The sequence below is a fragment of the Cetorhinus maximus genome, chromosome 12 (genome assembly GCF_964194155.1).
Source record: "Cetorhinus maximus chromosome 12, sCetMax3.hap1.1, whole genome shotgun sequence".
NCBI lineage: Eukaryota > Metazoa > Chordata > Chondrichthyes > Lamniformes > Cetorhinidae > Cetorhinus > Cetorhinus maximus.
Genome location: NC_135890.1, coordinates 109,777,808 through 109,796,208, shown reverse-complemented (window position 1 = coordinate 109,796,208; position 18,401 = coordinate 109,777,808). Strand labels below are relative to the sequence as shown.

General features: G+C 42.7%; 2 protein-coding genes across 2 annotated transcripts in view; one reads left to right on the top strand and one right to left on the bottom strand.

Moving 5' to 3' along the window:
* LOC144687853 (uncharacterized) overlaps window positions 1-18,401 on the bottom strand; it is a 251,925-nt gene that overhangs the window by 83,482 nt on the left and 150,042 nt on the right. The window lies entirely within an intron of this gene.
* selplg (selectin P ligand) lies at window positions 558-17,281 on the top strand. Its single transcript, XM_078554382.1, has 2 exons — window positions 558-792; window positions 12,410-17,281. Exon 2 carries the CDS (start codon window positions 12,412-12,414, stop codon window positions 13,573-13,575), a length of 1,164 nt encoding a protein of 387 aa, XP_078410508.1. The 5' UTR covers window positions 558-792; window positions 12,410-12,411; the 3' UTR covers window positions 13,576-17,281.

The following is an 18,401-nucleotide window of genomic DNA, read 5'->3' as shown; positions in this document are numbered from 1 at the left end:
CATGAAAGGTTGAACAGATTGGGTCTCTTTTCTCGAGAAAATATAAACTGAGAGGTGACCCATTAGAGATCTTCAAAATCATGAAGGACAGACATAGAGATATTTCCGTTTGTGGAGGAATCCAAAAACAAGGGTTTATAACTATAAGGCGCAGTCACCAACAAATCCAGTAAGGAATTTGGGAGGAATTTCTTTACCCAGAAAGAGAGAATTGAGGGGAATAGCATAGATGCATGTAAGTGGAAGCTAATAAACAAGAGGCAGAAAGGAATAGAGCGGGAGTGCATATATTGTGATACCCAAGGTATGGGACAAGCTGGATGAACCGGTGGGTCTTTGCCTGCTGTCATCGTACATATCATATGGTGATAAGGTTAGATGACTTAGGACGAGGGGAGGCTTGTGTGGAGCAAAGAGCAGCTAGGCCAAACGGCATTTCTGTGCTGTAACTTCTATGTAATCCTATGCAAAGAATGAGCAACTAAGAATTTATGTGACACTGTTAGTGACTCATGAAACCTCAACTTCTCTTCCAACCCCATTCTGTCACACTTCCTGTTGTTCCGTCGAGCAGGTCGTTATGAAGGTTAATGGTGCATGAAATCTTGTGGTAGCTTTTCGCGGTCATGTTTGGCTTCAAATGCTTTCAACTAAATCAATTTATTTTTAATAACCTTTGAGAAAAATTACCAGCTGGAAGTATCGCAAACCCAAGGCTGGATTACACGAGCTGTGCATCGCTGTGCCTTATCTGAAAGGGGTTCTTATCATCACCTTCTCTACCAAGCTACAGTAAGTTCTCGTATTTTTAACTACTTTTTCATTTTTAATGTTTGAACAAGTCAGAACTTCCTAAGAAGCTCTTGGTGCTGTAATATCGTAATGTGAGCTTTCAAACTACCTATCCTTGGTGCTTCAAACAGCAAACTTCTATTTTCACCATTGAACACTCATCCAAATCAAACTTAAAATGCCAACTTGTGGCACACAACTGAAAATTCATCAGTTTACTAGAGTAAGGAATGAAAGAAAGGTCTTGCATTTATAGATTGGAGGCTTTCAGAATGGATCTTTGATTTCCAATACCATGTTTTTGTGCAACACACTTTACAGCTTCCCCTTCCCTCCGTCATCACACTTGGAGATAGATTTCGTGGTGGCCAGAGAGAGAGAGAGAGATAAAGAACCAACAGATGACTGGAGAAAAAAACAAAAAACTGCGGATGCTGGAAATCCAAAACAAAAACAGGAACAGAAATACCTGGAAAAACTCAGCAGGTCTGGCAGCATCGGCGGAGAAGAGCACAGTTGACGTTTCCAGTCCTCATGACCCTTCAACAGAACTAAGTAAAAATAGGAAAGAGGTGATTTCTGTTCTGTTGAAGGGTCATGAGGACTCGAAATGTCAACTGTGCTCTTCTCCGCGGATGCTGCCAGACCTGCTGAGTTTTTCCAGGTATTTCTGTTTCTGTTTTTGTTGTAGATGATTGGAGAAACCGCTTTGCATTCAGTCAGCACAAGTATTTAGTTAAGTTGTTTCATAGCAATCCAGTAACCTCCAGATAAATGGGTACTTGATTTCGGTGTTGAATTCCAGAGGCTGAACCCCTTTCCGTTCATATCACACAAAAAGGTCTGATTCTGTTCTCCCAGTGTGGGAAATGCTGCAGTGAACACATAATGGGAGCCAGTGGACAAATCGATGTCCCTCAGACCATCTAAAGCAGCATTTACTGTTTCTCATTCAGGGAGGGCAAAGGCCCACATGTCAATCTTGGCACAGTGGCTTCACATACAGGTATGTGACATGATGCCTCATTTCTAAGAAATAAATAAGGAAAAATTTCCAAGTAAACAAAGATAGAGTTTCCTTAAGAAATATATTTTTTTAAGCATGGGAGCCAGGTGCTTTTGGACTCTTACACCTCCAGGATCTGGGTTCAAAGTCTTCATTGGCTGCCAGTGGGTAGGAATTCTGCATGAAATATCTGTAGGCAGCCTCAGTTTAGTTCCTTGTGGCCATAGAACCAGTGTTTAAACCTGTCCTTAATTTAACGCTAATTGGCAATCTCTGATAGACTGTGTAACTAACTGCACTGTACCTGGTCTGGGTATGCTTGATTGCCTTAAAATGTTCTATTCCCACCATTGGCGTGAGGCACCTTAAACATAAACTTAAACATAGACTATGTCAGGCGAAGTCTGAAAATGCATTAAATGCTTAAAACAATTGTGACTTCAAATAATCAGAAAATCTTGACAGTCCACAGGATCCTCTAATTGATAATCAACATCAAGATAACAAGATTTATGAGCATAGGCTAACAGGTCTATCAGCATCTGAAAAAAGGGTGCAGGCATATTAACTTTCCAAAGTACACTAGGACACAGAGCTTTGAAATGAATTACTTTGCTACAACCTGTGTAATACTTTGCAAAAAAGAAGTCTGATTTTTCATCATTTGGACAATGAAAAGACATTTTTTTTTTATTCATTCACAGGATGTGGGCTTCGCTGGCTGGGCCAGCATTTATTGCCCATCCCTAGTTGCCCTTGAGAAGTTGGTGGTGAGCTGTTTTCTTGAACCGCTGCAATCCATGTGGGTAGGTACACCCACAGTGCTGTTAGGGAGGGATATATTTCCAAATCAGAATGGTGAGTGGCTTGGAGGGGAACTTCCAGGTAGTGGTGTTCCCATCTATCTGCTGCCCTTGTACTTCTAGATGGTAGTGGTTGTGGGTTTGGAAGATGCTGTCGAAGGAAACTTGTTGAATTCCTGCAGTGTATCTTGTAGATGGTACACACTACTGCTACTGTGCGTTGGTGGTGGAGGGAATGTTTGTGGATGTGGAACCACTGTTCCCATTTTTCAAAGCGGGCTGCTTTGTCCTGGATGTTGTCAAGCTTCATGAGTGTTGTGGAAGCTGCACTCATCCAGGCAAGTGGGGAATATTCCATCACACTCCTGACTTGTTCCTTGTAGATGGTGGACAGGCTTTTGGGAGTCAGGAGGTGAGTTACTCGTCACAGGATTCATAGTCTCTGACCTGCTCTTGTAGCCACAGTAGCTATATGGCCAGTTCAGTTTCTGGTCAATGGTAACCCCCCAAGGATGTTGATAGTGGGGGATTCAGTGATGGTAATGCCATTGAACGTCAAGGAGCGATGGTTAGATTCCCTCTGGTTGAAGATGGTCATTGCCCAGCACTTGTGTGGCACGAATGTTCCTTGCCACTTGTCAGCCCAAGCCTGGATATTGTCCAGGTCTTGCTGCATTTGGACATGAACTGCTTCAGTATCTGAGGAGTCATGAATGGTGCTGAAAATTGTGCTAACATCAGCTAACATCCCCACTTCTGACCTTATGATGGAAGGAAGGTCATTGATGAAGCAGCTGAAGGTGGTTGGGCGGAGGACACTACCCTGAGGAGCTCCCTCAGTGATGTCCTGGAGCAACAACCACAATCATCTTCCTTTGTGCTAGGTATGACTCCAACCAATGGAGAGTTTTCCCCTGATTCCCATTGACTCCAGTTTTGCTAGGGCTGCTTGATGCCACACTCGGTCAAATGTGGCTTTGGTGTCTAGGGCAGTCACTCTGACCTCACCTCAGGAGTTCAGGTCTTTTGTTCATGTTTGAACCAAGGCTGTAGTGAGGTCAGGAGTTGAGTAGCCCTGGCCGAACCCAAACTGGGTGTCAGTGAGCAGGTTATTGCTAAACAAGTGCCGTTTTATAGCACTGCTGTTGACCCCTTCCATTACTTTACTGATGATTGAGAGTAGATTGATGGGGCAGCAATTTGCCGGGTTGGATTTGTCCTGCTTTTTGTGTACAGGACATACCTGGGCATTTTTCCACGTAGCCAGTTAGATGCCAGTGTCGTAGCTGTACTGGAACAGATTGGCTAGGGACGCGGCAAGTTCTGGAGCACAAGTCTTCAGTACTATTGTCGGAATATTGTCAGGGCCCATAGCCTTTACAGTATCCAGTGCCTTCAGCCGTTTCTTGATATCACTTGGAGTGAATCAAATTGGCCAAAGACTGGCATCTGTGATTTTGGGGACCTCTGGAGGAGGACGAGGTGGATCACCCACTCGGCACTTCTGGCTGAAAATCGTTGCAAATGCTTTAGCCTCGTCTCTTGCACTGATGTGCTGGGCTCCCCCATCATTCAGGATGGGGATATTTGTGGAGCCTCCTCCTTTAATTGTCCACCACCATTCACAACTGGGTGTGGCAGGACTGCAGAGCTTAGATCTGATCTGTTGATTGTAGGGATCACTTAGTTCGGTCTAGCACTTGCTGCTTATGCTGTTTGGCACACAAGTAGTCCTGTGTTATAGCTTCACCAGGCTGACACCTCATTTTTAGGTATACCTGGTGCAAATGGAAAGGCAAATGGAATGTTGGCCTTTATTTCAAAGGGAATGGAATATAAAAATAGGGAAGTCTTGTTTAAACTGTACAAGGCACTAGTTAGACCACACCTAGAATACTGTGAACGGTTTTGGTCTCCTTTATCTGAGGAAAGATATACTGGCATTGGAGGCAGTCCAGAGAAGGTTCACTAGGTAGATCCCAGGTATGGAGGGATTTTCTTATGGGGAGAGGTTGTGTAGGTTGGGCCTGTACTCATTGGCGTTTAGAAGAATGAGAGGCGACCTTATTGAAACATATAAGATTCTTAGGGGGCTTGACAGGTTAGATGCCGAGAGGTTGTTTCCCTTTGTGGGAGAGTCTAGAACCAGAGGGCATAATCTCAGAGTAAGGGTCCACCCATTTAAGACAGATGAGGAATTTCTTCTCTCTGAGGGTAATGAATCTGTGGAATTCTTACCACAGAGAGCTGTAGAGGCTGGGTTGTTAAGTATATTCAAGGCTGAGATAGACAGATTTTTAATCAGTATGGGAATCAAGGGTTATGGGGAAAAGGCAGGAAAGTGGAGTAAAGGATTATCAGATCAGCCATGATCTCATTGAATGGCAGAGCAGACTCAGTGGGCCAAATGGCCTACTTCTGCTCCTATGTCTTATGGTCTTATGGTACAGTGGGGGATATGCCAGGCCATGAGGTTACAGATTGTGTTTGAGTACAATTCTGCTGCTGCTAATGGCCCACAGCGCCTGATGGATGCCCAGTCTTGAGTTGCTAGATCTATTCGAAATCTATCCCATTTAGCACGGTGGTCGTGCCACACAACACGATGGAGGGTATCCTCAATGTGAAGGTGGGACTTCGTCTCCACAACGACAGTGCAGTGGTCACACCTACCGATACTGTCATGGACAGATGCATCTGCGGCAGGCAGGTTGGTGAGGATGAGTATCAAGTATGTTTTTCCCTCTTGGCTCCCTCACCGCCTGCTGCAGACCCAGTCGAGCAGCGATGTCCTTTAGGACTTGGCCAGCTCAGTCAGTCGTGGTGCTACAGAGCCACTCTTGGTAATGGATATTGAAGTCCCCCACCCAGTGTACAGAGTATATTGTGTGCACTTGCCACCCTTGTCATGGAGGAGTGCTGATTCATCAGCTGAGGGAGGGTGGTATGTGGTAATCAGCAGGAGGTTTCCTTGGCCATGTTTGACCTGATGTCATGAGACTTAATGGGGTCCGGAGTCGACGTTGAGGAGGCAACTCCCTCCCAACTGCATACCACTGTGCCACCACCTCTGCTGGGTCTGTCCTGCCAGTGGGACAGGACATACCTAGCATGGTTATGTTGGTGTCTGGGAAACTTTCTGTATGATATGATTCTGTGAGGATGACTATTTCAGGCTGTTGCTCGACTAGTCTATGAGGCTGCTCTCCCAATTTTGGCACTAGCCCCCAGGTGTTAGGAGGGCTTTCCAGGGCTGAGTTTGCCCTTGTGCCGTTGTCGTTTCTGGTGCCTAGGTCGATGCCAGGTGGTCCATCTAGTTTCATTCCTTTTTTAAAGCTTTGTCGTGGTTTTATACAACTGGGTGGTTTGCTAGGCCATTTCAGAGGGCATTTAAGAGTCAACCACTTTGCTGTGGGTCTGGAGTCACATGTAGGCCAGACCAGGTAAGGACTTCAGATGGTAATCCACAATGGTTTCATTAGACTTTTAATTCCAGATTTTTATTGAATTCAAATCCCACCATCTGCCGTGGTGGGATTCGAACCCAGGTCCTTAGAGCATTACCCTGGGTCTCTGGAATACTAGTTCAGTAACAATACCACTACGCCTTTGCCATCTTAAAGCAGATTCACAGATTAAAGCGCAGCACAGAAGGACACCATTCAGCCCATTGTGCCTATGCCATATCTTTGAAAGAGCTATTAAAGAAAATAGCTTTTCATATTTTTGCCAGGAAAACAAGAGCTGCTCCAGCAGCCTCTCAGTATTCTGCGTTGATCCGCTCTGAGTCACAGCAGTGGAGCTTGGCGCACAGCTTCTCCTCCTTGTGGAGCTTCCCTGCCAGGCAGTGCCATTAACTAGGAATTATGCCCCTGGCGTGCAGAGTTAACAGTTAACCAATAGACCATGATTTGTTGCAACATGCTTAAGACAATGATGGTGCTCAGATATCCCAGTGTCCACCAGAGTCAGCTTCACATGACTTCTGGACATCTGTCCTCATCACGATTGCCTCCAAATGTAAACCTGTCCATCATCTACAAGGCACAGGTCAGGAGTGTGATGGAGTACTCTCCACTTGCCTGGATGAGTGCAGCTTCAACAACACTTGAGAAGCTTGACACCATCCAGGACAAAGCAGTCCACTTGATTGGCACTCTTTCCACAAACATTCACTCCCTCCACCACCAACGAAGAGTGGCAGCAATGTATACTAACTATAAGATGCACTGCATGAACTCAAAAGGCTCCTTAGACAACACCTTCCAAACCCACGATCGCCACCATCTAGAAGGACAAGAGCAGCAGATAGATAGGAACACCACCACCTGGAAGCTCCCCCCCAAGCCACTCACCATCCTAACTTGGAAATATACCGCCATTCCATCACTGTCGCTGGGTCAAAATCCTGGAACTCCCTTCCTAACAGCACTGTGGGTGTACCTACACCACATGGACTGCAGCAATTCAAGAAGGCAGCTCACCACCACCTTCTCGAGAGCAATCAGGGATGAGCAATAAATGCTGGACTAGCCAATGATGCCCACATCCCATGAATGAATAATTTTAAAAAACGCGTCCTGTTGCACAAACCAACTCTTGCACAAGCAATGAAATTCAGCACAGCAATGCAAGCTTGCTCTCGCACACCAGCACTAAGCGAAGCGCCAGCTTTATTTCGGGCCAACTGGGTTGAATAAAAGGTAGGAATATTACAATGAAACAAGAAATGTTAAATATGTTAATGTACAGCTCAGTGTGCATATTTGGAATAGCAGGTGGTGCAAAATGATTACGGAGCTGTAATGTCACTGAGAGCCCAGGTAGGACTGCCAAGTTTTGAGCAATCAATGCTCACCATTTGAGCACTATGATTGACTCCCCGTTCATGAAAGCAAATTCATGATTCACAGGAATCATTTTGAGGGTGCAACAGGAGAGGTGCAAGGTGCCATCACAGGAGGATAACTTTCTGAAGATGCCTGATGATGCATCTCATATTGTGGCTAGAAGCTCTTGGCTAAAGGAGGAAAAAATTAAGTTGTTAGATGATCTAAAACAAAGGGTGTGACCAGAAAAGAGCAATGACAGTATCTTTTATTGGCTAATGAAAACCACAAGTCAGTCAGGGCGTTTTGTATTTCATAACACATAACTGACAGAAGTATTAAAAGTAGTCATCCACAGAAGATAACCTTGTGTGTAAAAGCAGAGTTGTCTGAATAAATGGGTAAAAATAAATAAATGAATATGTAAAGATTTTGCATCATGCTGTCTTGAATGGTAGAAATTAGTTTAAAGGGAAACAGTGTTGTGAGAGAAGCAACCTCAGGGTAAACAATGACCTGTAACTTTTAATCTATATCTTTTTCCTGACAGACAATCACAATATAAACAAGGATTATACAACATACAAATGCCTTGAAACTGATCTAGTCCTTTTGAGTACTTTCTATTAATCAATTGCAAAGAATTATGAATTTTGCTGGATTATTTTTGAATATTTGCACAGATCATTTCCTCAGGAGCTTACATGGAGGTAGAATCCATGCTCTGTTGAATTGTCCTGATGTTTAAATTCCTTCATAGCCTCACCCCATCCTTAGGCTCACCAGCTTTACAAATTCCATCCACCCCTTCGCCCTGAGCCCTACGTTCCTCTTATTTTGGTATCTTGCACATACCCATTTTGACCCACATTTGGCAATGATGCCTTCAGCCAGCTACAAAAAAAAAGACTTGCATTTATATAGCGCTTCTTACAACCAGTAGGCATCGCAAAGCGCTTTACAGCTGATGAAGTGTAGTCACTGTTGTACTGTAGGAAATGCAGCAGCCAATTTGCTCTCACAGCAAACTCCTAGAAACAGCAATCTGATAATGACAATCTGTTCATTTGAGGTGTTGATTGAGGAATACATTATGGCCAGGGTAACATGGATAACTCTCTGGCTCCTCTTCAAGATAGTGCCAGGGGAATCTTTTCCATCCATCCAAGCAGGCAGATGGTGCTTCAGTTTATCATCTCATCTGAGACACAATGCCTTTTTATGTTCAAGTTCCAGAGCAGGAATAGAACCCAGAATCTCTCAACCTAGAGGTAAGAGTGTTAACTCACTGAGTCACAGCTGACACCTAGGGCACTCTGGAATTCCAACTCTAAATCTCCTAACGTCCCATCTCCACCTCCTCCTTTAACCCCATCTCATTGACAAACTTTTAATCACCCCCTCATAGTACCTATATCTTTGACTTGGCATCCATTTTCCTCATGACATCTCTGTGAATCACCTTGGAGTGATGTTCCACATTAAAGGCACCATATAAATGCAAGTTGCTGTTGAGAGGAAGTCACCAAAAGAAACCAGAAGTGTTCAGAAGTAAGTGGAAGTGGAATCAAATTGTAGCAAAAACTGCTTGAAAAATTCTAAGATCAAACATTGATAATTGATAAGAGGTGTTCAGAAAAAGATGAGAGACGTCACTTATTGCACTCACTCTGTCATGTGTCTTTTGTGGTTTGAGTTGACTAAGCAGGAAATCTTGCAATAATGCCCCAGTAAGATCCAAACATGCTATTGGCAAAGCTCAAATTTGTCTTGAATCATATAAGTGATGTTACAAAGAAGTACCAGAATTATTCAGCGTCTAAATGGGATAACCTATTGGGAAAGATAAGGGAAACTCCAGCTCTGCTCGATAGAGAGCAGATGATAAATGGGGGCCACACTGGTAAATACTAATTGTGTAGATAAGGTACATTTCAAACCAGACCAAAAAGGAGATATAAATTTAATTTAGTAAAAAGTACAGAATGAATGAACATATGAAATGGTCTGTGAGATGAGGTTATACTTAAGAGGCCATTAAAACCATTCCAACTACACTTAAATAGTGTGCTGGGAGAGTAAGGATGCTGAATTGGTACATTTTACATGCCAAATGGCCTTTTCTCATCCCTGGCTGTCCTTATATTTGAACTGTTGAGGCACAGTCAATTCACTCCTTTTTCAAATCCTACGAAAATACAGATTCGTCAAAAGAATATTTAAAATAACATGAATTATCAAATGGACATATAAAAAATTAATTGTGGCTCAATGTAGAAAAGGTGGGACCAACAGACAAGGAAAGGCAGTGCTGTATTAACACATGGGCCTGGAGCCCCAGAAAAACTGCACAGAACCACTGCATTAGTCTCATTTGAGTATAATTTTGCTGAAAAAAAGACATGTCTAAGCTTTTCATCTTGCACTCATCAGGACACTTGCAAGAATGCTGATATAAGAGGAAAACAACAATTTATACTGTTGGTGAAGACAGTGCTGATTATTTGGCAAGTGGCGTTGCCATGGAGAATGCACCAGTGATGGTGACAGACAGTTAACTGCCAAACATTGTTTGAAATTTAAACAAGGCAGCTTGACCCTAATTGGGTCAATGTTTGATTGTCAATGCTTGGCAGTTAACTGTCAGTCACCTTCACTGGTGCATTCTCCATGGCAATGCCATTTGCCAACCAAACAGCACTCTCTTCACATATACTATAAATTGTTACTTTCCCCTTATATTGGTATTCTTGCGAGTGTGCTGATGAATGCAAGACAAAAAGCTTAGACACGTCTCTTTCTTTAGCAATACTTAAGTTCTGTACTACAAAACGACTATGCGTGTAGTTTATTGTGACATAACTGGCTTTATTATTCATGCTGTGTATAAACATTATACGTGCCTTTCTTCATGCATTTCACTTCACATTTGGATTTAAAGGATCAGAAGGAGAGTTGTGTCTGGGACACCAAGAATTGATAACCCAATTCTGAGCAAGGTATGGAAAGAAAAATTCCTCCTCTGTGTGTCTCCCTCTCTCATATTATGTATATACATATATAATCAGAATCAATCAACTAGTGGCGTGGAGAGAGGAAATTGAAGGGAGATTAGCTAAGCAATGAGTTTCAGGTGATTGTCAAATCACTATGGTCAATTGTCTTCCCTTCATGTTATTTCTGTCTGACACCTGATGCAGTATAGTACAGTCATAGTGTTATTATGGTACAGAAGGAGGCCATTTGGCTCATCGAGTATCTCCAAGAAACTGGCAGAGACAGATAACCTATCGTATTTCCAGTGAAAGGAGCCAAATCTCCTCCTCGCCCCTCACCCTCTTAGCCCCTAGTTCCCCATTGTCACAAAATGTACAATTTCAATGGGAATTGCAGCCATTATAATGACAGTAAGAGAAAAATATGATGTACGCTGAGGCACATGGAGCAAAAAATAGACATGCTCATTGAGGACCCTTTCTCTTTCCCACATCCTCAAAAAGTAATATGTAAGCAAATAACACCAGGAAATATATGGAAAAATGTAGCGCATTTCTCCAAATATTAACAATCCATTTTCATCTTTACTCTTGCAGTTCTGGCTGCCTTGTCATACCCTCCTGATTGTCCTGCATTCTCTGTATAATATGTCCTGCATTCTCTGTATAATATGTCCTGCATTCTCTGTATAATATATACCATGAAAATACTGACAACATCCCTTGGAACACCCAGCGCTATATCAACGCCACTGCTTTCATCTCATTATATTGCCTTTGAGAAGTTACAGAGATGAGCAACCAGATCATTCCTAGTATCTGGAATTTAACAAAAGGAGAAGCTAAGGAATAAAAATGGAAAATGTTGGGAAAATTTCAGCAGGTCTGGCAGTATCTGTGGAGAAGGAAACAGAGTTAACGTTTTGAGTCCGTATGACTTCTTCAGAAAAGTTAAGGAAGTTTGGCTCGTTTCCTATGGGAAAAGGGAGACTTTTAAGTTTCTTTATGCAAATATTCCATTACTCCAAATCACCCTGTGTGATTTTAGTGCTTTGAAAATAAATGGGTCAGTGCTTTCAAGCAGAGGAGTCAAACATCTTCATTATGGATATCACAAAATCCAGATACAAGATGCAGGTTATGAAGCAGATTAGGGCAGAAGTTCAGGACTAATTGTCACTATTGTAAAAGATTCAAGTACCAAGAGACACAAATTAAACATTAGAAAGTCAGAAGGGGAGTCCATTAGAACTCTTTATGAGGGAGAAAGTACTGGAGGAACAAACAGTAAGGAGAGGCCATGAAAACAGAGTTTAAGAGATCATTACACACACATCTGGAGAGAGAAGGAATTAAAGGTTATGATAAAACTGAGGGTGGGGTTAAGATCAAGCATGTTATTAACTTGCTGAGCCCAATGATCTGTGTTATAATTTTTGCCGTATCAGATATTTAAACGCAGTCACAATGAAAGCAGATCTAACCATGAGAAAAGGAATCATTGATTCATTGACTTTGATATCTGGAACAGAAAATGACAGTGTGTGTTTAAAGGGCTGGACACCATCTTAGATTCAGATATAATCGCTGGTTTGGGCCTTCCCTTTCAGAGGCATTTCTGTCTCATAGTCACCATTTCTTTCCTGTCATGGACTCAATGGGCCAAGTGGCCTCCTCCTGTGTCATAATGACTCTGTGCCTTGTTTTCTTTTTAATACACAAACCTGTAAAAACCTGGCTTTTAAAAACAATGCGAACATTCCTATTGTGACAAACTTTTGTAATGTTCTATTTTAGAATCCTAGCAGCTACCTGTGACATTAATGGATGATAATATGATTACTATCCGTGCAATAAGCATCAGATACCTGTTGTGCATACATTATGTTCAAAACAGTAAATAAATGTTGTGTACTAATGCTGTAGACTTGACTTTGCTGTACCGAAGAGATTAAAAATATACACATTTTTAACTTCTTGCAGATATGTCACTGCAATGGTGCACCCTTCCTGTGTTTCTTGCTATTGTAGCTGGTATGGTTGTGATGGAGCAGACCACAAGAGCAACACTGGAGTTAACTGATTCAGTGGAAACTTCTGTTGGAGTGACCCAGAATCCCAGCAAGTACTCTGAAAGCACCACTGAGAGTCTAGCAACTACCCCCCCTCTCAACCCGAGTTCAGCAACTCCCCCACCTCTCGACCCGAGTTCAATAACTCCTCCACCTCTTGACCCGAGTTCAGCAACTCCCCCACTTCTTGACCAGAGTTCAGCAACTCCCCAACATCTTGATCCGATGAGCACACCCCTTGCTGATGCAACTGGAAGTCCCACCCAACTCACGTCCACAGCTGGTACTCCAACGACAAGTGCCCCAGTTTATTCCACAACAGGGGTTCTGTCTCACACAACTCAAGATTTCAATGCTTCGGAATCGTCCATTTTTCTACGTCTTGAAACAGAGACCGGTGTCAATCAGGACTCTTCTCCCACTATTGGATCTCAGCATTGGACAACTGATGAGACTGGAACTGGAACATACACACCTGAAATCACATCAGCCTCAACTGCAGTTACTAACACTTCAGAGGTTGGTGGATATGTCCATCCAGATGTATGGGTGAAAACCCAACCTCCTCCAACCAGTACTTTGACTTCTACAAAGAAGCAACCTACCAGCTTCCATCCAGTGACCACTAGTGCCCCAACTGTGACAACTATAACAAAAGTTAATGAATCAATGCCCTTAAATCCAACCATTCCATTTATCAGCAAAATCATCAAAACAACCACCAGAAGTTACAATAGGCTTTCAACTGCTCAGGTTACAGCCAAGAAAATTAGTCTTGTTGCTCAGTGCCTCATTGCCATTGCAATTCTAGCAGGGGTTTGCACCATCTTTGTCATATGCACTGTTGTCCTGTGCACCAAGCTCTCTACTCAAAGACAGAACTATAGGGTCAACCGGACAAACGGCACTGAGCTGATCTGCATTTCTGCTCTGTTGCCCGAGGACGAAAGAAAGTTGAGGAGAAAAATGAGACCAAAACGGTTAAGAGACCATCTCAAAGAGACTGCAGTTGGACAAAACAGTGACAGCGATGATGATGATGACCTTACCCTCCACAGCTTTGTGACCGAACATTAAGACCTTTCCGTTTACCTCCAGATACAGGGCTCGCCTCCTGGTCTCTACATAATTAAGTATGAATATTTGGATAACTTGATAGCTGGTGAATTGAGTCTCATGCTTTGATTAATGAGAATGTATCTCTGAGGACTTTCCATGACTGAGCTCTGGAAAGGGTTGATGAACTCATGATTTGCTCTTCATTGCATTTTAAAGATCTCCCGATCGACTGAGCTCTCTCTCTGTTTTGTAAAGCTTTGGCTATGAGCCGTCCTGATTCGATTCAGTTGACACTCATAAAGGGTGTTGAGCTCAGTTGGCTATACAAAACTTATATGTTATAAAGATTATACATTGTTAAGACTTTGTGTATATACTTTTTATTAAAATAGTGATGCAGACTTGCTTTTTGCTGCACATTAAAGGGCAAGCTAGTTGGATACTGAATATTCATGAGGTCACAAAACCAAGAGGTATCATTAGGAAAAGAAAAGTTCCTAACATCTGCCTGGAGGAATTTGCCAAACTTGAGAGCTAACATTTGAAGCATTGATTTGTTTCTGGTGGGGTATTGCCCAATCCAATGATCCATGGGATTGATTCTTTAACACCACATCTCAAGACAGCATCCTACATTGCTAAATTACTCTTTGCCATTAATTTAATAGAGGCTTTTAAAATTAAGAAGGATTTTAGTAAAGTGAAAGGAGAAGACCTATTTACTCTAGCTATAGAGTCAGTAGCGAGGGGGTCATTGATTTAAAATGATCACCGAGAGTTATCAAAGAATTGAGCAGATGTTTCATGCTCTACTAAGTGAAGTATCACTGAATCACAGAATTTTAACTGCACAGAAGGAGGCCATTCGGCTCATCATGTTTGCACCAGCTCTCCAAAAGCATTATGACCTAGCGCCATTGCACTGCCTTTTCCCCATATTCCTGCACATTGTTTCTATTCAAATAATCATCTAATGTCCTCTTGAATGCCTCAATTGAACCTGCCTCCAACACACTTCCCTGCCGTGCTTTCCAGACCCGAATCACTTGCTGTGTGAGAAAACATTTTCTCATGTTACATTTTACGAGTGGGAACAGCTTCTCTCTATCTACTCTGTCCAGCCACCTCATGATTTTGAACATCTCTATCAAATCTCCTTTTAGCCTTCTTCTCTCCAAGGAGAACAGTCCCAACTCTCCAACCTATCTTTGTAACTGAAGTCTCTCATCCCCAGAACCATTCTTGTAAACCTCTTCTTCACTCTCTCCAATGTGTTCAAATCCTTCCTGTAATGTGGTGCCCAGAACTGTACACATTCCTCCAGCTGAGGTCTAACAAGTGTCTTATATAACTTCCTTGCTCTTGTACTCTATGCCCCTACTAATAAAGCCCAGGATACTATATGCTTTATTAACTACCCTCTCCACCTGTCCTGCCGTCTTCAATTATCTATGCACATATACACCCAGGTCTGTCTGCTCCTGCAACGCCTTCAAAATTTCACCCCTCATTTTATATTGTCTGTCCATGTTCTTCCTACCAAAATGCATCACCTCACATTTCTCTGCATTGAACTTCATCTACCACCTATCTGCCCACTCCACCAACTGGCCTATGTCCTTTTAAAGTTCTACACTGTCCTCCTCGCAGTTTACAACATTCCCAAAGTTTGTATCATCCACAAACTTTGAAATTGTCACCGGCACATCAAGACCTAGATCATTAATATATATAAGGAACAGGAAGGGTCCCAAAATAGACTCCTGGGGAACTCCACTACAAACCTTTCTCCAACCTGAAAAATATCAATTGACCATTACTCTCTGTTTCCTATTTTTCACCCAATTTTGTATCCACGTTGCTACTGTCCCTTTTATTCCATGAGCAATAACTTTTCTCACAAGTCTGTTGTGTGGTACTTTATCAAATGCCTTTTGAAAGTCCATGTACACCACATCAACAGCATTACCCTCATCGACCTTTTCTGTTACCTCTTCAAAAAACTCCAGCAAGTTAGTTAAATGCCATTTCCCCTTTAGAAATCCATGCTGGCTCTTCCTTATCAACCCATATTTTCCATGTGACTACGAATTCTATCCCGAATAATTGTTTCTAGAATCTTGCCCACCACTGAAATTTAACAGAGACTGGCCTGTAATTGGTGGACTTATCCTTGCCACATTTTTTGAACAAGGGCATATTGTTTGCAATTCTCCAGTCCCCTGCCACCTCCAATGAGTCTAGGGAAGACTGAAAAATTATGGCCATTGCCCCTGCAATTTCTGCTCTCACTTCCTTCAATATCCTTGGATGCATCTCAACCGGTCCCTGCGCTGTATCAAATAAGTACCGACAGTCTAATCAACATTTGCTCCATATCAATTTTGAACCCTTCTAGTGACAGAGTTTCCTCGTCCGTCACCATTGCCTGGGTAGCATCTACCTCCTTGGTAAAGATGGATGCAAAGTATTCATTTAATACCTCAGCCATGGCCCCTTCGTCCATGTGCAAATTCCCTTTTAGGTCCCTAATCGGCCCTACTCCTCCTTTTACCACCCTTTCATTATTTATATGCCTATAGAAGACTTTGGAATTCCCCTTTATGTTGGCTGCCAGTCTTTTCTCATAATCCCTCTTCCCTTCTCCAATATGCTTTTTCACGTCCCTTCTAAACCTTCTGTATTCCTCTTGGTTCTCAGTTGTATTTTCTACCTGACACCTGTCATAAGCACACTTTTTCTTCTTTATCTTAATTTCTATTTCCTTTTTCATCCAGAGAGCTCTGGATTTGTTTGCCCTACCTTTCCCTCTCAATGGACTATAGCTTGACTATGCCCAAGCCACTCCTTTTTTGAATGTAAGTAGTTATGACAGAGACTGTTCCACATTATAAGGAAGAGCATTTGACGTTGAGGAAGATACAGAGCTATAGGGAGAGACCCATGCAGTGGGATTAGTTTTGGATTGCACTAACAAAGAGCTGGCACAGATATGAAGAAATCAATAGCCTCTCTCTATGGTTTAATGAATGAACAATTATAGATTGGGGTGGCCTTATTGAGGACCATCAGGAAGGTAATGTTCTGTGTAGTGCAGTAGAATGGCCAGCTTTAAAAATACTGCCCTAAACTTGCAATCCCAATTCTGCCCATTGCTCCCTTCAACGCTGACCCCAGCAGAGTTTGAAGGGTCAGTGGGAGAGCATTGGATGAGCGGGTACACGCATTGGACTGCCCTTTCAAAGAGTCAGCACCTGCAACACAGACCGAATAGGCTCTCTTCTGTGCTGTAAGGTCCTATGATTCTATGAAATTAGCTGAAAAGATAAATTAGGAATTAAGGAGTAAAAAAAATCCCCTCCATAATTTGAAATGTACATGAAGGAGACTGTGCAGAAACATACACCTGGGCATACGTGTGTAACTAGATGTGCATGATTTCAAAGTGGGGCTTTTAGCACTTTTTGGAAGGTGGTAATACTTAGCTGAGGTGATGAGGAGGCACATGATCAAACATTTTATTCCACTGGAAGACACAATAAAGAGTGAAAGTGTGATTGAACTGCAGTCTGGCCTGTGCTGTCCCTGTAGAGCATACAGGCTTTCAAATTCGGATGGTAATGAAAAGGTTACATTTTATTTTAGCTAATTATCAACAAACTGTACTGCACTGGAACAAGTGGAATTCTGAACAATTTCTAAATAAAATAAGATAGTATCAAACACCCTCCCAGTTTTGGTTTGTTAAAAATGTTTCTTATAGTCATTGTCAAAAGCAGTTGAGTGATTTCTAATTCTTAGTTGATCTGATTTCCACTCAGTTTGGAACTAGCACTGAAATGCCAGGCTGGGGCCTGTTTTAATAAATTCACATGAATTAATTTTAATGGCCTCAAGAGAGGACAACGTACAACATCTGAATTGTCACACTCATCAGCCCGGTGCAGTCACCAGCTCTCTATTGTGCGTTTGGTGTTAACTTTTCTTTGCCTGTTATTGTACTGCCACACACCTGGACAAGTGCTGGTGCAAGGCAGTGAGATGCATTTTGTGCATGGTTGCTTCCCAATTTTAGCCGTGCTCTTGTGAGCAGAGAATGGATACTGGAAGCTCACCAGTTCAACCACAAAAGTTGTGCACGAAAGACACCTTCCTACCCACTTCCTTCATATGTCCTCACAGCATCTTCCAAACCCACAGCCTCTACCCACTAGAAGGACAAGGGCAGCAGATGCATGGAAGCAGCACCTGCAAGTTCCTCTCCAATCCACACACCATCCTGACTTGGAAAAATGTCGGCGTCCCTTCACTGTCGCTGGGTCAACTACCTCCTCCTACCACCCCCCCCACCCCCTCCTGCCTAACAGCACAGTGGATGTACCTACACCAGATGAACTGCAGTAGTTCCAGGAGGTGGCTCGCCACCATCCTTCTGGAGGACAATTGGGGATGGGCAACAAATGCTGGCCTAGCCAGCGACGTCCACATCCTGTGAAAGAATAAATGAAACAATACCGGTCAGATCCAGCCTTGCCAGGGTGTAGGTCACCCTTCTGGGAAATGGAAGTGACACAGAACAAAGTGCACAGAGGGGACCCGGGCTTTGCATTGAGTGGGCCCACAGAGTGGGAAATTGTTAAGATTAAATTATTTCCTTGCGACACTCACTGTTTTAATGCAGTGAATTTTAATGTGGACCTTCCAGTTCAGCTGTGAGGTCATGGACCTGGAATGTTAACCCTATTTCTTTCTCCACAGATTACTGCTTGACCAGCATTTTCTGATTTTATTTCAGGTTTCCCCAAAACCTGCAGTACTTTGCTTCGGTTATAATGCAGCATTGT

Bases quoted from the DNA above. Each gene is read 5' to 3' on its own strand.
- selplg (XM_078554382.1), top strand. From the start codon at position 12,412: ATGTCACTGCAATGGTGCACCCTTCCTGTGTTTCTTGCTATTGTAGCT.